The sequence below is a fragment of the Podarcis muralis genome, chromosome 8 (genome assembly GCF_964188315.1).
Source record: "Podarcis muralis chromosome 8, rPodMur119.hap1.1, whole genome shotgun sequence".
Classification (NCBI taxonomy): Eukaryota; Metazoa; Chordata; class Lepidosauria; order Squamata; family Lacertidae; genus Podarcis; species Podarcis muralis.
The window spans coordinates 3,766,534-3,780,870 of NC_135662.1; the positions used below are offsets into that span (position 1 = coordinate 3,766,534).

At 49.7% G+C, this 14,337-nt stretch overlaps 1 protein-coding gene across 1 annotated transcript; it reads left to right on the top strand.

Annotated features, from left to right (window-relative positions):
- The first annotated feature begins 1,579 nt into the window (after positions 1-1,579).
- LOC114600204 (lymphocyte antigen 6E-like) lies at positions 1,580-14,274 on the top strand. Its single transcript, XM_028736048.2, has 3 exons — positions 1,580-1,850; positions 10,871-10,990; positions 13,361-14,274. Exons 1-3 carry the CDS (start codon positions 1,799-1,801, stop codon positions 13,567-13,569), a joined length of 381 nt encoding a protein of 126 aa, XP_028591881.1. The 5' UTR covers positions 1,580-1,798; the 3' UTR covers positions 13,570-14,274.
- Positions 14,275-14,337: the final 63 nt, after the last annotated feature.

Genomic DNA, 14,337 nt, shown 5'->3' on the forward strand with positions numbered 1-14,337 from the left:
CGTTTACCTTCCCGCTGGAGTGGTACCTATTTATCTGCTTGCACCTTGACGTGCTTTCAAACTGCTAGGTTGGCAGGAGCAGGGACTGAGCAACAGGAGCTCACCCCGTCGCGGGGATTCGAACCGCTGACCTTCTGATCGGCAAGTCCTAGGCTCTGTGGTTTAGACCACAGCGCCACCAGGGTCCCTCCATTAAGATTAAGTAATCAGTGGCAAATCAGTATCAACACCTTCAGAATAAGTATTCAAAGGAAACTTGGAATATTGCAGCCAATATTTGTTCAAGTAATATTCAACACTTATGTAAGAAGGGTTTTTATAACCACTCCGAAAGGCTAAAGCATTTCTGATCTCCAGTCCCGATTTGGACCAGATGCTCTTCGCCCCCCAGATAGGGCGTTGCTTGCTTCCCCATAGCATCTCCCAGGTAGGGCTGGTTTTAGGTTTGATGAGGCCCTAAGCTACTGAAGGGACTTGGGTGGCGCTGTGGGTAAAACCTCAGCGCCTAGGACTTGCCGATCGCATGGTCGGCGGTTCGAATCCCCGCGGCGGGGTGAGCTCCCATCGTTCGGTCCCAGCTCCTGCCCACCTAGCAGTTCGAAAGTACTCTTAAGTGCAAGTAGATAAATAGGGACCGCTTTATAGCGGGAAGGTAAACGGCGTTTCCATGTGCTGCGCTGGTTCAGGCTCGCCAGAGCAGCTTCGTCATGCTGGCCACGTGACCCGGAAGTGTCCTTGGACAGCGCTGGCCCCCAGCCTCTTAAGCGAGATGGGCGCGCAACCCTAGAGTTGGACATGACTGGCCCGTACGGGCAGGGGAACCTTTACCTTTAAGCTACTGAAAGTAATAGGGCCCTTTATATGTGATATTTTAGGGAGTAGTCTAGCAGACGGGTCCCGTGACTTACATCAGGGGTCAGCAAACTTTTTCAGCAGGGGGCTGGTCCAATGTCCCTCAGACCTTGTGGGGGGCTGGACTATATTTTAGGGGGGAAATGAACGAATTCCTATGTCCCACAAATAACCCAGAGATGCATTTTAAATAAAAGGACACATTCTACTCGTGTAAAAACATGCTGATTCCTGGACCGTCCGTGGGCCAGATTGAAGGCGATTGGGCTGGATCCGGCCCCCGGGCCTTAGTTTGCCTACCCATGACATAGGTGTCTGTCTACACAACACAAAACACCGTTGCAGGTTTTATTTTGTTTTTTAATCTTATATTTTGGAAATGTACATCCAGTCCCCCCTCCTTTAATTTTTTTGGCCCCCAAGAGAGTGGGGCCCTAAGCTATAGCTTGTTTAGGTTATTGTATTTTAGTGTTCTGTTGGAAGCAGACCAGAGTGGCTGGGGAATAAATAATAAATTATTATTATCATAACTCATGCGTAAATCCGGCACTGCTCCCAGGGCGCATTTTGGAAAGCTTTCGTTTCTGGTGAAAGGGCACCTCGGTAGCAAGAAACGAAAGAGAGATGCGAAGCCCAGGAGGTGGGTTTGGGGAGGAACAACAAAATTAGAAAAAAGCTTTGCAGCCTCCGCCTTGGATTTGAGGAGAAGCTACACGTGGGTTGATCTCATCCGGCCCCTCCGGCGGTTTATAAGCAGCTTGCGCCTAAATTGTTGCGCGCTGGGCAGCTGCTGCAAGACAGAGCCGTCGCTTGGTCCGCTGTTTTCATTTTTTATTTTTGCAACCCAGCGCAAGAGTTTTCGCCGCTCCTCCACCCCGGAGGTGGGATCCGTCTTTGCAAAAAAGATAAGGGAAAAAAAGGAAGCGCGGATAAGACTGCATCCAAGATGAAGGCGTCTTTTGCAATCCTGCTGGCCGCCTGTCTCTGCGTGCAAAGAGGTGAGGCCTCTGCATTTTCACGAGACAGGACGCGTTTAGGGTTTCTGACCCCCCCCCATACAAAATTAAGTTTTTCTCCCCCCGTCTCCCCGCCCAATATCAATTTAGGTTGTTTTTAAGGATGCCCGTTAGCTTTTATCTCTGCAAAGCGAGGGGGAGGATAGCCTGCTTTTGCGGCTGCCCTGCGTCTGGTTTGCAAAAATGGGCGTTGCAGGGGCTCTTTCCGCCTTAAAAGAGCGCAACGTACGCCGCGATCCTAAACCTCTGGGAGGAAGCGCCGCTGGATTGAACAGGCATTTCTTCTGGGTAGGCGTGGCTTAGGGTTGCGCTCAATCCTAAGGGTGCCGCCCTGACCCCATTTGCCTGGGATTGCCATGCGGTTCTGTGCACGCGTTAAATGAGAAAGGAGGCCCATCGGGCGCACCTGGGTCTGCTTTCGAGTCAATGTGCGCTTCAAACAGTGTGGCGTAGTGGTTAGAGTGGTGGGTTAGGATCCTGCAGACCAGAGTTGGGGAGGAAGGGTGGGATGCGGATTGGGCAGGAAGCCAAAAGATTAGGCAGGAAAAGCCCCCTCTGACGTCAGACAAGTCTACCTGTGGTGATGAGCAGGGAGGCACTCAGCACATGCTCAGAGACGTTCTCGGTACAAGGGCTTTGCAAGAGTCGGGGGAGGGGCGGCTGCTGGGAATGGCACCAGGAACTCCCCCCCCCCCCCATGGTGGCACTCCTGGAATGTCATTTTTGTATGGAGAAGGGGCTGAGTTAATTTTAATCTGATGTATTCTTTTGAAACATACAAAATTTAAAAGTATGGATGTGGCTTTTTCTTGATTTTTATTGCTTTATCTTTCTGTAAACTCTCGCGTGCATGGGATCAGGGCCGGGAAGAGAAGGTGGCCAAAAAAATCCAGGGATGGGGGAAGGGGGAAGCAGTCCACGAGGTCTTTGTCTGAGGGTCTGGAGCTTTGCCAGCGGCTCTTGGAAGAAAACTCTGGGTTTTGTGGTCGCTCCCATTGTGTGGTGCTGTGGAATTTTTCCGGGATGATGTAAAAGCTGGGATGGTACGGAATGGGAAGGGATGCCCTCCAGCTGTTTTGGGACTACAACTCCCATGATCCCTAGCTAACAGGACCAGCGGTCAGGGATGCTGGGAATTGTAGTCCGTCACTGAATTAAACGGATGTGCCAGAGATGTATCAGAGGAATATTTTAGAGCGGAAACATTTATGGTTTTTTTTTCTTCTTCCTGGAATGCCGGTTCCAGGATTATGTGGCTCAGTGCCTGTCCCAGCTAGTCCTTTGCGACGGGTAAAATTCTGCTGATCCTTTTTGGGCTGCTGGCACCATCCCTTTCCCTCTCAGTGAATATGCCTTCCCCATCCCCCAAGTGATTTATGCCTTATTCAAAACAGCATTGTAAAAAACCCAGAGAGCATGAAAACCAAGCCTGCCTGTACATGCCAGAAGCTCTGACCTGCCTTTTCCTGCTGTTAAAAAGCTTTTGCATTCGAATAACCCAATTACCTGTAGTCCTACAGTCATTCTGGTCCTTCCTGGCGGAGAGGATATGGATGGCTAGCAGGATATGGATCCAACCTGCTTGAAGGTTTTTCCACAGGCAACTTCTTGGCCACTGTGAGAACAGGATGCTGCAGTCGAGGAGGGGGCAGTGGCCGGATCCAGCAGGCTCTGCTTACATTCCTATGCTCCGTAATTGAATGAACAGCTGCAGAGTTGTATCTCAAGAGGAATCTGGTTCCTCTGGTGAACAATGGAAGTATTCTGTATTTATTTTATTTTCAGGTCCTGGCAAGCCCGCCTCTCTCGGTTTACACAGAAGGCAGAGGGAGTCCTTTTGGAAACTGCATTCCTTAACCAGGCAAAGGGGATGAAGATGGGGATCCAGCTGTTTATTGGGGGAGATTACCTACCATCAAGGACGCGGGTGGTGCTGTGGGTTAAACCACAGAGCCTAGGACTTGCCGAGCAGAAGGTCGGCGGTTCGAATCCCTGCAATGGGGTGAGCTCCCGTTGCTCGGTCCCTGCTCCTGCCAACCTAGCAGTTCGAAAGCACATCAAAGTGCAAGTAGATAAATAGGTACCACTCCAGTGGGAAGGTAAACGGCGTTTCTGTGCGCTGCTCTGGTTCGCCAGAAGCGGCTTAGTCCTCCTGGCCACATGACCTGGAAGCTGTACGCCGGCTCCCTCGGCCAGTAAAGCGAGATGAGCGCCGCAACCCCAGAGTTGGTCACGACTGGACCTAATGGTCAGGGGTCCCTTTACCTTCATTTACCTACCATCACTTACCTGCTCATTGAGGAACGCCAGGTTCCCTATGACATTAATTTGAGATTAAGACCCACCGTTCCTTCCAAGGGTGCCCAGAGCTTCAGGTCTCTTAATTTTGATCTGTGATTAGGAAAGTGATTCACAGACGGTATTTAAATCTTGAGTAGGCTTGCTAAAAGGAACCATGGAAAGAAAAGAAGGGAAGTCATTGATATATTGAGGATGTAAAAAGAGTAGTTTTCGTTGTAAAACAGTGTGTGTGTGTGTGTGTGTGTGTGTGTGTGTGTGTGTGTGAGAGAGAGAGAGAGAGAGAGAGGGAGAGGGAGAGGGAGAGAGAGAGAAAGTGAAACAAGAGGAAAGCACTGGTGTGTAAAGAACGTCAGAGCTTGATGGCGCATGGGGCGTAGTTTTGGACTCCAGTCACATGCCGCACATCTTCTTGTCCTGAGACAGTTTAGCAGAACTGGGAGGAAATAAAGGGGAAATATAATAGTTTACTGGGACACGGGTGGCGCTGTGGGTTAAACCACAGAGCTTAGGACTTGCCAATCAGAAGGTCGGCTGTTTGAATCCCCGCAACGGAGTGAGCTCCCGTTGCTCGGTCCCTGTTCCTGCCCACCTAGCAGTTCAAAAGCACGTCAAAGTGCAAGTAGATAAATAGGTACTGCTCTGGCGGGGAAGATAAACGGTGTGTCTGTGCGTTGCTCTGGTTCGCCAGAAGCGGCTTAGTCATGCTGGCCACAAGACCCGGAAGCTGTATGCCGGCTTCCTCGGCCAGTAAAGCGAGATGAGCGCCGCAACCCCAGAGTCCTCCACGACTGGACCTAATGGTCTGGGGTCCCGTTGTTGTTGTTTACCGTATTTTTCGCACGATTGGACGCACCGGACCATAGGACGCACCTAGTTTTTTGGGGGGGAAATAAAGGAAAAAATTTTTTGGGGGGAAATAAAGGAAAAAACTCCTGCAAGGCTCCCCACTCTGCGGATGTATGCCTGGCGCGAGGGGTGCTCTGCTTCAGGGCGCCCCACCCGCCAGGCAGCAGGCTGCTATCCGCAGCGTGGGGAGCCCTGTGGGGAACTCCTGCAAGCCTCCCCACTCTGCGGATGTCTGCCTGGCGCGAGGGGCGCTCTGCTTCAGGGCGCCCCACCCGCCAGGCAGCAGGCTGCTATCCGCAGCGTGGGGAGCCCTGTGGGGAACTCCTGCAAGCCTCCCCACGCTGCGGATGTGTTCCCGAAGCGCCTGGAGCTCTGCTTTCAGGGCGCCCGGCGCTCCGGGAAGCAGGCTGCTATCCGCAGCCTAGACACGGCTAGCGGAGCGCTAATCCCGAAGCCCCAAGCTACGCAACGTCGCGGGGCTCTCCCAGGGCTAGCGAGACCTTGCCGGCACCCAGAAGCTTGGGGCGCGCTGACCTCCGCGCGTCCCAAGCTTCAGGATTAGCGCAGCGCTTCGCTAGCCCTGGGAGAGCCACGCAACGTCGCGGGGCTCTCCCAGGGCTAGCGAGACCTTGCCGGCACCCAGAAGCTTGGGGCGCGCTGAGCTCCGCGCGCCCCAAGCTTCGGGATTAGCGCGGCGCTTCGCTAGCCCTGGGAGAGCCACGCAACGTTGCAGGGCTCTCCCAGGGCTAGCGAGACCTTGCCGGCACCCAGAAGCTTGGGGCGCGCTGAGCTCCGCGCGCCCCAAGCTTCGGGATTAGCGCAGCGCTTCGCTAGCCCTGGGAGAGCCACGCAACGTCGCGGGGCTCTCCCAGGGCTAGCGAGACCTTGCCGGCACCCAGAAGCTTGGGGCGCGCTGAGCTCCGCGCGCCCCAAGCTTCGGGATTAGCGCGGCGCTTCGCTAGCCCTGGGAGAGCCACGCAACGTCACGGGGCTCTCCCAGGGCTAGCGAGACCTTGCCGGCACCCAGAAGCTTGGGGCGCGCTGAGCTCCGCGCGCCCCAAGCTTCGGGATTAGCGCGGCGCTTCGCTAGCCCTGGGAGAGCCACGCAACGTCGCGGGGCTCTCCCAGGGCTAGCGAGACCTTGCCGGCACCCAGAAGCTTGGGGCGCGCTGAGCTCCGCGCGCCCCAAGCTTCGGGATTAACGCAGCGCTCCGCTAGCCGCGGCTAGCGGATAGCTTCCTGAAGCCTGGAGAGCGAGAGGGGTCGGTGCGCACCGACCCCTCTCACTCTCCAGGCTTCAGCGAAAGCCTGCATTCGCTCCATAGGACGAACACACATTTTCCCTTGCTTTTTAGGAGGGAAAAAGTGCGTCCTATGGTGCGAAAAATACGGTAGTTGTTTAGTCGTGTCCGACTCTTCGTGACCCCATGGACCAGAGCATACCAGAAGCTCCTGTCTTCCACTGTCTCCTGGATCAGTTTGATGATCTTGCAGTCCATGGGACTCTCAAGAGTCTCCTCCAGCACCAGAATTCAAAAGCATCCATTCTTTGGCGCTCAGCCTTCTTTATGGTCCAGCTCTCACTTCCATACATCACTACTGGGGAAACCATAGCTTGAACTATACGGACCTTTGCTGGCAAGGTGATGTCTTTACCTTTATAATCGTCTACTGGATGGGGGTGGAAAACACAGAAGCAGCAGCTGAGCTGCCTGCCAGATGTTGCTGAAATTCCTCTCATCATCCCTGCCCATGCTAGCAGTCTACAGTATCTGGGGGGCACCAGGTTGCCAAAGCCTGGTACCTACAGTGGTACCTCACAAGACGAATGCCTCGCAAGACAAAAAACTCGCTGCTTCGCAAGACGATTTTCCCTATGGGCTTGCTTCACAAGAACGGAAACGTCTTGCAAGTTTGTTTCCTTTTTCTTAACACCGTTAATACAGTTGCGACTTGACTTCGAGGAGCAACTCATAGAACGCGGTGTGGTAGCCTTTTTTGAAGTTTTTAAAGACTTTGGTGATTTTTGAAGCTTTTCCAAAACTTTCCCGACACTGTGCTTCGCAAGACGAAAAAAACCGCAAGACGACAAAACTCGCGGAACGAATTAATTTCGTCTTGCGAGGCACCACTGTATATTCTCTGTCTACCTGGTCCAGCCACTCCATTCTGCCCCCCCCTCCAAGTCTCTCAACTTTCCATACCATTGAGTTACTAATGGGGTGGTTTGAGGGGTTCCCCCCTCCCCTTACCTTTGTTTCCCCACTGCAGATTTTTGCCACCACAGTAGAAGGTCTAGGGCAGGGGTCGGCAACCTTTTCCAGCCGTGGGCTGGTCCACTGTCCCTCAGACCATGTGGGGGGCCCGGACTATATTTTTTGGGGGGAAATGAACGAATTCCTGTGCCCCACAAATAACCCAGAGATGGATTTTAAATAAAAGGGCACATTCTACTCGTGTAAAAACACTTCCCGGACCGTACGCAGGCCGGATTGAGAAGGCGATTGGGCCGGATCCAGCCCCCAGCCCTTAGTTTGCCTACCCCTGGTTTAGAGGCAGGGCATCTGCCTTGAATGCAGAAGGCCTCAGGTGCAATTCTTGACATTTCCAGCTGGTGTGGGAGAAACAGGTAACAAACGCCGGCACCCTGTCTAACTCTTGTGCGCAACATCACCAACACTTCGTTTGATCAAACTTACCTTTGTTGATATCTACAGGAGCCTGGCTAAAGGAACTTTAAAGACTGAATCTTCCTTTTGGACACAATTTGAATGAGTTTTCTGTTTGTGGCTTCTGTAGTAGATCTTGTACACAGCTCTCTCAATTTTTGGATTATTAATATAAGATTTGGAACGTAGAATGTTTTGTGTGCCGCTTATGTGCTGCTTACTTTACACTGGTCTACCCCTGGTCTAGGGCACCATTTTTCACCCCAAAGGAAATGGTTGTTATTGTTCATTTCATTTCTATGCCAGATTTTAAAGGGGGAAAAAAATCTCCAAAGTAGTTCGCATTACGTTAAAACATCAAATCTAGAATAAAACTCAAGATTCAAGGAAAATATTTCAGTGGCATTTTGCCCCCCCCCCCATTTTTATCTACCTACTTAATTTATAGAGCTGCCCCTTGGCAGACATACCGTATTTTTCGCTCTATAACACGCAGATTTTTTCTCCTAAAAAGGAAGGGGAAATGTCTGTGCGTGTTATAGAGCGAATGTGTGTTCCCTGGAGCCAAAAAATCAAGCAAAAGTCAAATCGCTCTTCATGGAGAAGGGAAACCTGAAAAGAGGAAGTGGCAGCTTTCCTGCATTCTGCCTCAGGGTCTTACTGCCCACCCTTCTCTGTTTCGTTGCTGTGATTGCTGAAACGGAACAAAGAGCAGGGAAAGCCCCTCCCCTCCAGCCAAGCAGAGTGTCGCTCTTTCTAATTCCTCTCTGTGCTCTGGTGCTGCTGGGGGAGAGGGAGAGAGAGTGGGGGAGGGAGAGGGAGAGTGGGGGAGGGAGAGGGAGAAAGAGGGGGGAGGGAGAGAGAGAGAGAGAGAGAGAGAGAGGGAGAGAGAGAGAGAGAGAGAGAGAGAGAGAGAGAGAGAGAGAGATGGCTGGCTTGGGGGGGAACTTTTGCCTTTCTTTCCTCCCACTGGTTAAATCCCTCTCCAGCATTCTTAGCCAGCTGCTTCTCTGCCCTCTCATGTCCCTTCTTTGTTTTTCCTTCGCTCCCCACTTAAAATGTGGTTACAAAGCATAGATCAACATGGATCCTCAGGATCTTTGCATTGGGTCACCCCAAATTCACCATCAGATCACATAGCATGTCCATGGCTACAGCCTGCACCAAAAAAATCACGCACCCACTGTTGCCTGGGGCTGCAATGGTGCAAAAACGTGGTTAAAAAGCATGGATCCACATGGATCCTCAGGATCTTTGCATTGGGTCACCCAAAATTCACCATCAGATCACATAGCATGTCCATGGCTACAGCCTGCACCAAAAAAAGCACGCACCCACTGTTGCCTGGGGCTGCAATGGTGCAAAAATGTGGTTACAAAGCATGGATCCACAGGGATTCTCAGGATCTTTGCATTGGGTCACCCCAAATTCACCATCAGATCACATAGCATGTCCATGGCTACAGCCTGCACCAAAAAAATCACGCACCCACTGTTGCCTGGGGCTGCAATGGTGCAAAAACATGGTTAAAAAGCATGGATCCACATGGATCCTCAGGATCTTTGCATTGGGTCACCCCAAATTCACCATCAGATCACATAGCATGTCCATGGCTACAGCCTGCACCAAAAAAAGCACGCACCCACTGTTGCCTGGGGCTGCAATGGTGCAAAAATGTGATTACAAAGCATGGATCCACAGGGATTCTCAGGATCTTTGCATTGGGTCACCCCAAATTCACCATCAGATCACATGTCTGTGGCCACAGCATGAAGCACAAAAATGATACATCCACTGTTTCATTCAGAATGTTTTTTCCCTTGTTTTCCTCCTCTAAAAACGATGTGCGTGTTATGGTCAGGTGCGTGTTATAGAGCGAAAAATACGGTAATCTAGGAAGCCAGTGTGGTGTAGTGGTTAGCGTGTTGGACTAGGAGCTGGGAGATCAGGGTTCAAATCCCCACTCCGCTATGAAACTCTCTGCAGGACCTTGGAGTGAGTCACAGCCTCCTCACTTTCCTCGCAGGGTCGTTGGCGGGATTAAGTGGGAAAGGGGTGAACCATGTACTGCTTGGAGAAAAATGCAGTGAATGAGCTCTTCTTACCTGCCTAAGAAAACTGGAGGGACCAGCCACAATTGGACCCACACCAGTTGCAAAATACACCTGGCTAATTTTGAACACGGCTTCTGTGTCAGTGGTGCTTTTGTGGTGATATACTTTGGCAATCAGGGTGGGTAAAAATCAAATGATTTTTTTATAAAAATAAATTGGATTTTTCCTAATTTAAATTGGATTTTTTTAAAAAAATGCTTTTGGAGGGAAAATCTTCCTAAAGATAGTTTTCTATTTAAGTTACATTGTAGGCCAAAGGCTATTCATTAGGAAATAAGGATTTGTTTTAAGTTTTTCAAGTGTGCTAAAACTCTTGTTTATTTTTAATTGTTTAACCACATCAGTTAGCAAACGTGGATACTATAATGTTATTGTTTTAGTTAAATAAACTGTTTAGATGCTTATTAAGGAAATGATTATTTTTCTCCTTCCAATAAAGCACAACAGAAAAGTTGTGCAAATGCAAAGTTAACTTGTTAAACCTCACAGTAATTTCCTAATTATCTGTCTATGTATTTATAATAGTATAACCAAATCAGTAATTTTTGATAGAACTGTAAAAACTACTCTGAAAATTTATTCTTCCAAAAACGAAACCTTCATCTGGTTGTAAATATTAAAATGATACCAGCAAGAATGAGTCTTTCTGTAAAAAATAATAATAATAATGATTTAAATCAAGTCTTACAGACTAGTGATTTAAATCGATTTGATTTTTAATCAAATCCACTCTGGCTGGAAGGGGAAGTTAAAAAGGTGTATAAACGTCAAAACAGCTGAGTGGGTTGTGGGATGAGTGAAAGTGCCTACAGCAGACATAGGCAAACTCTGGCCCTCCAGATGTTTTGGGACTACAACTCCCATCATCCCTAGCTAACAGGACCAGTGGTCAGGGATGATGGGATTTGTAGTCCCAAACATCTGGAGGGCCAGAGTTTGCCTGTGCCTGGCCTACAGTTTCATCGTGGGTTTGCTTACTCAGACATAAGCCCTGGCAACAAGAGGATATGGCCGAGTTGGAAGTGGGAAACTGTTGCATCTAATTTCGGGGACGGTTTTAACTGTTTTTCAGCTTCGTCGCTGGTGTGCTGGTACTGCGAAGGAGCGGAATCGAACTGGGGCTGCTGGAGGTGGCAGATTTGCTCGGATTCAGAAACTTCTTGTGCCACTGTCTACGTTGGTGCAGGACTGGGTAGGTGTTTTTTAAAATAGGGGCACTAGGGTTGCTTTACCAGGCAAGGAGATTCTTGGGTTAATAGGCTGTGGGGTTTTCTGTCTTTTGCTACAATCAGCCTTCATCACTTGATGGATAGGCAAGACTTTCCCGATGGAGACTTAAAGCCCGTCTAGTCTGGGATAGGGGTCTTGGTTTATTTTGGCTGGCAGGCTGGAGTCCCCACTTCTCATGGGCCAACCTGTCAAGTCCAAGGGACGCGGGTCTAAACCACGGAGCCTCTTGGGCTTGCTGATCAGAAGATTGGCGGTTCGAGTCCCCACGATGGAGTGAGCTCCCCTTGCTCTGTCCCAGCTCCTGCCAACCTAGCAGTTCGAAAGCACACCAGTGCGAGTAGATAAATAGGTATCGCTGCAGAGGGAAGGTAAACGGCGTTTCCGTGCACTCTGGTTTAAGCCACAGTGACCCATTGTGCCAGAAACGATTTAATCCTGCCAGCCACATGACCCGGAAAGCTGTCTGTGGACAAACCCCAGCTCCCTCGGCCTGAAAGCGAGATTAGCACCCCATAGTCGCATCTGACTGGACTTAACCGTCCAGGGGTCCTTTACCTTTTACCTGTCAAGACCCCACATGTTGTGGGGTGACAGTTTCAGCGGGGTTCAGCCAGTGTCAGAAACTCAGATATACACTCTAATAGCCAAATGGCACCTTATACATGGGTTACGGTTACCACAATGGAATATCTAGGTGCCACCTTTTCCCAATGAAGCTGCTGCTGCTTAAAAATTTCCCTAAACAGGGCCGCCTTCAGTTGTCTTTTAAAAGTAAAATAGTTATTTATTGCCTTGACATCTGCTGGGAGGGTGTTCACACAGGGCAGGCGCCACCACCGAGAAGGCCCTCTGCCTGGTTCCCTGTAGCTTTGCTTCTCGCAGTGAGGGAACCGCTAGAAGGCCCTCGGAGCTGGATCTCATGACCCGGAAGCTGTACGCCGGCTCCCTTGGCCAATAAAGTGAGATGAGCACCACAACCCCAGAGTTGGCCACGACTGGACCTAATGGTCAGGGGTCCCTTTACCTTTACCCTCTCTCCTCTCAGTCTCCTCTTTTCCAGGCTAAACATAGCCGGCTCCTTCAACCGTTCCTCATAAGGCTTAGATTCCAGACCCTTCATAATCTTGGTCACCCTCCTCTGCACACATTCCAGCTTGTCAATATCCTTCTCAAATTGTGGCACCCAGAACTGGACCCAGGACTTCAGGTGTGGTCTGTCCAAGACAAAATAGAGTGGGACTGTGACGTCCCTTGATCTAGACACTAGGCTTCTATTGATGCAGTCTAGGATAGCACTAACTTTTTTTTGCTGCTGCATCACACTGCGGACTCATGTTAGGCTTGTGGTCCACCAAAAACCCTAGATCCTTTTCACATGCACTGCTTGCTAGTAAGCCAAGTGCCCTCCATCTTATATTAGTGCAGCTGGTTTTTCCTACCTGAGTGCAGAACCTTATCATCTTTCCCTGTTCCCTGAAATTTGTTTTGTTGGTTACGGCACAGCTATCCAATCTTGAATCCCAATTATGTCCTCCCTGCTATTAGCTACCCCACCCAGTTTGCTGTCTCTCCTGGTACGTCCCACGGAGGACCTTACAGTCTTCAAACAAAAACACCTTGGAGGTCCCGGGCCACAGGGAGGTTAGGCTGGCCTCAACCAGAGGCAGGGCCTTTTCGGCTGTGGCTCCGATCTGGTGGAATGCTCTGTCACAAGAGACTAGAGCCCTGTGGGACTTGACATCTTTCCGCAGGGCCTGCAAGACAGAGCTGTTCCACCAGGCCTTTGGCCAAGGCACAGTCTGACCCCCTCCTTCGGTAATCCTCACAGAACTCTAGCCCAATGGTTGCCATTAATTTGATTATGAATTGGTTTTAGAATGAATTGGTTTTAGAATGCATTTCAATTGATTGTGATTTTATGCACCGTATTTTTCGCTTTATAAGACACACCTAGTTTTTAGAAGGGGAATGCAAGAAAAAAGATAATTTTTAAAGGGAGCGCTGAGCAGAGCCTGTATGCATCCCAGTCTCTGCTCAGCGCTCCCTTTCACGAGCCGCGCAGAGCGTGTGTGCAGTTCTTGGGGGCTTTTCCCGCCTGCATTCGCTCCATAAGATGCACACACATTTCCCCTTACTTTTCAGAAGGGGAAAACTGCGTCTTATGGAGCAAAAAATATGGTAAACTGTTACTTTTACTGTTGTTGGCCGCTCTGAGCCCGGCTTCGGCTGGGGAGGGCGGGATATAAATAAATTATTATTATTATTATTATTATTATTATTATTATTATTATTGATGGGCATCCCCTCTGTTGACTCAACTCCTTCCTTCCAGCTGGTTATTCGTCGCAGTCCATCACCAAAGGTTGTGTTCCGGTTTGCCCACAAATGGGGGTCAACCTTGGCTTCGTGGCCACGTCCGTCAGCTGCTGTTCGTCTTTCTTATGCAACATCAACGGAGCCAGCAGCGTCAAAACAAACCACCTGATCTTGGCTGCTGGGATCGCCGCCAGCTTCTTCTACCTCTTTGGACCCAGGCTGTGATTTTTTTGAGAAATCTTTGCACGCAGAAGGAGTCCGCTCAGCCTTCTCCGCCGAGAAGCCCCAAAATAATGTGTTTTTCAATGGCATATAATTCCATTGCTTTTTAACCCAAATGAATCTGTGTCTCTGCACTTTGTATTGGTCTTAAGAGGAGAGAGACCTTTTCACTTCTCATTTTTTGGGGTGGGGGGGAGGGGGAATGAGATGTTTTGTATGGCAACACTTCCCCCCTGAGGCTGCTGGGATTTTTGCACACCCTGGTGAGGAGCTGGCAGTTTGTTGGGGAAATAATTTTGCACGAAATAGAAGCCAAAAACTCCGCTGAACAAAACATTCCTAATCCCTATGGGGGGCTTTAAACAGGGGCCTTAAACTGTGTTTTCCGCTTGATGGATCACCGGGAGGCAAAATTGACTGGGGTGGGGGAAACCCCTCGGATGAAATCTTTTTCTTTTTGTATATTCTGAATTTAGATCCAGTTTTTTGCTTGTCACATTTCACATAAAGAGCAATGTGACATGCACAAAGTGTTTGGATTCGGAGCAGGGATTTGGTTATTTGTTTTTTTGTTTTTGTTTTGCCTGTTAAAATTTTACATTAAAAAGTGAACACTGTCTAGACAATTTTGCAAGCTATGTGGGTTTTCAACACACGGTTCTCTTGTGCTTTCTGAACTTTAATAAATACATTTTGGTTTTTACCTTACTTCATTTCCCCCCTTCTGTTTTCCTGTCACAACATGCCTCCAGTTGCATGTCGTGTGTTTTC

Bases quoted from the DNA above. Each gene is read 5' to 3' on its own strand.
- LOC114600204 (XM_028736048.2), top strand. From the start codon at position 1,799: ATGAAGGCGTCTTTTGCAATCCTGCTGGCCGCCTGTCTCTGCGTGCAA. The intron at 1,851-10,870 runs GTGAGGCCTCTG...ACTGTTTTTCAG, and splicing joins CTGTCTCTGCGTGCAAAGAG to CTTCGTCGCTGGTGTGCTGG. The intron at 10,991-13,360 runs GTAGGTGTTTTT...CCTTCCTTCCAG, and splicing joins CTACGTTGGTGCAGGACTGG to CTGGTTATTCGTCGCAGTCC.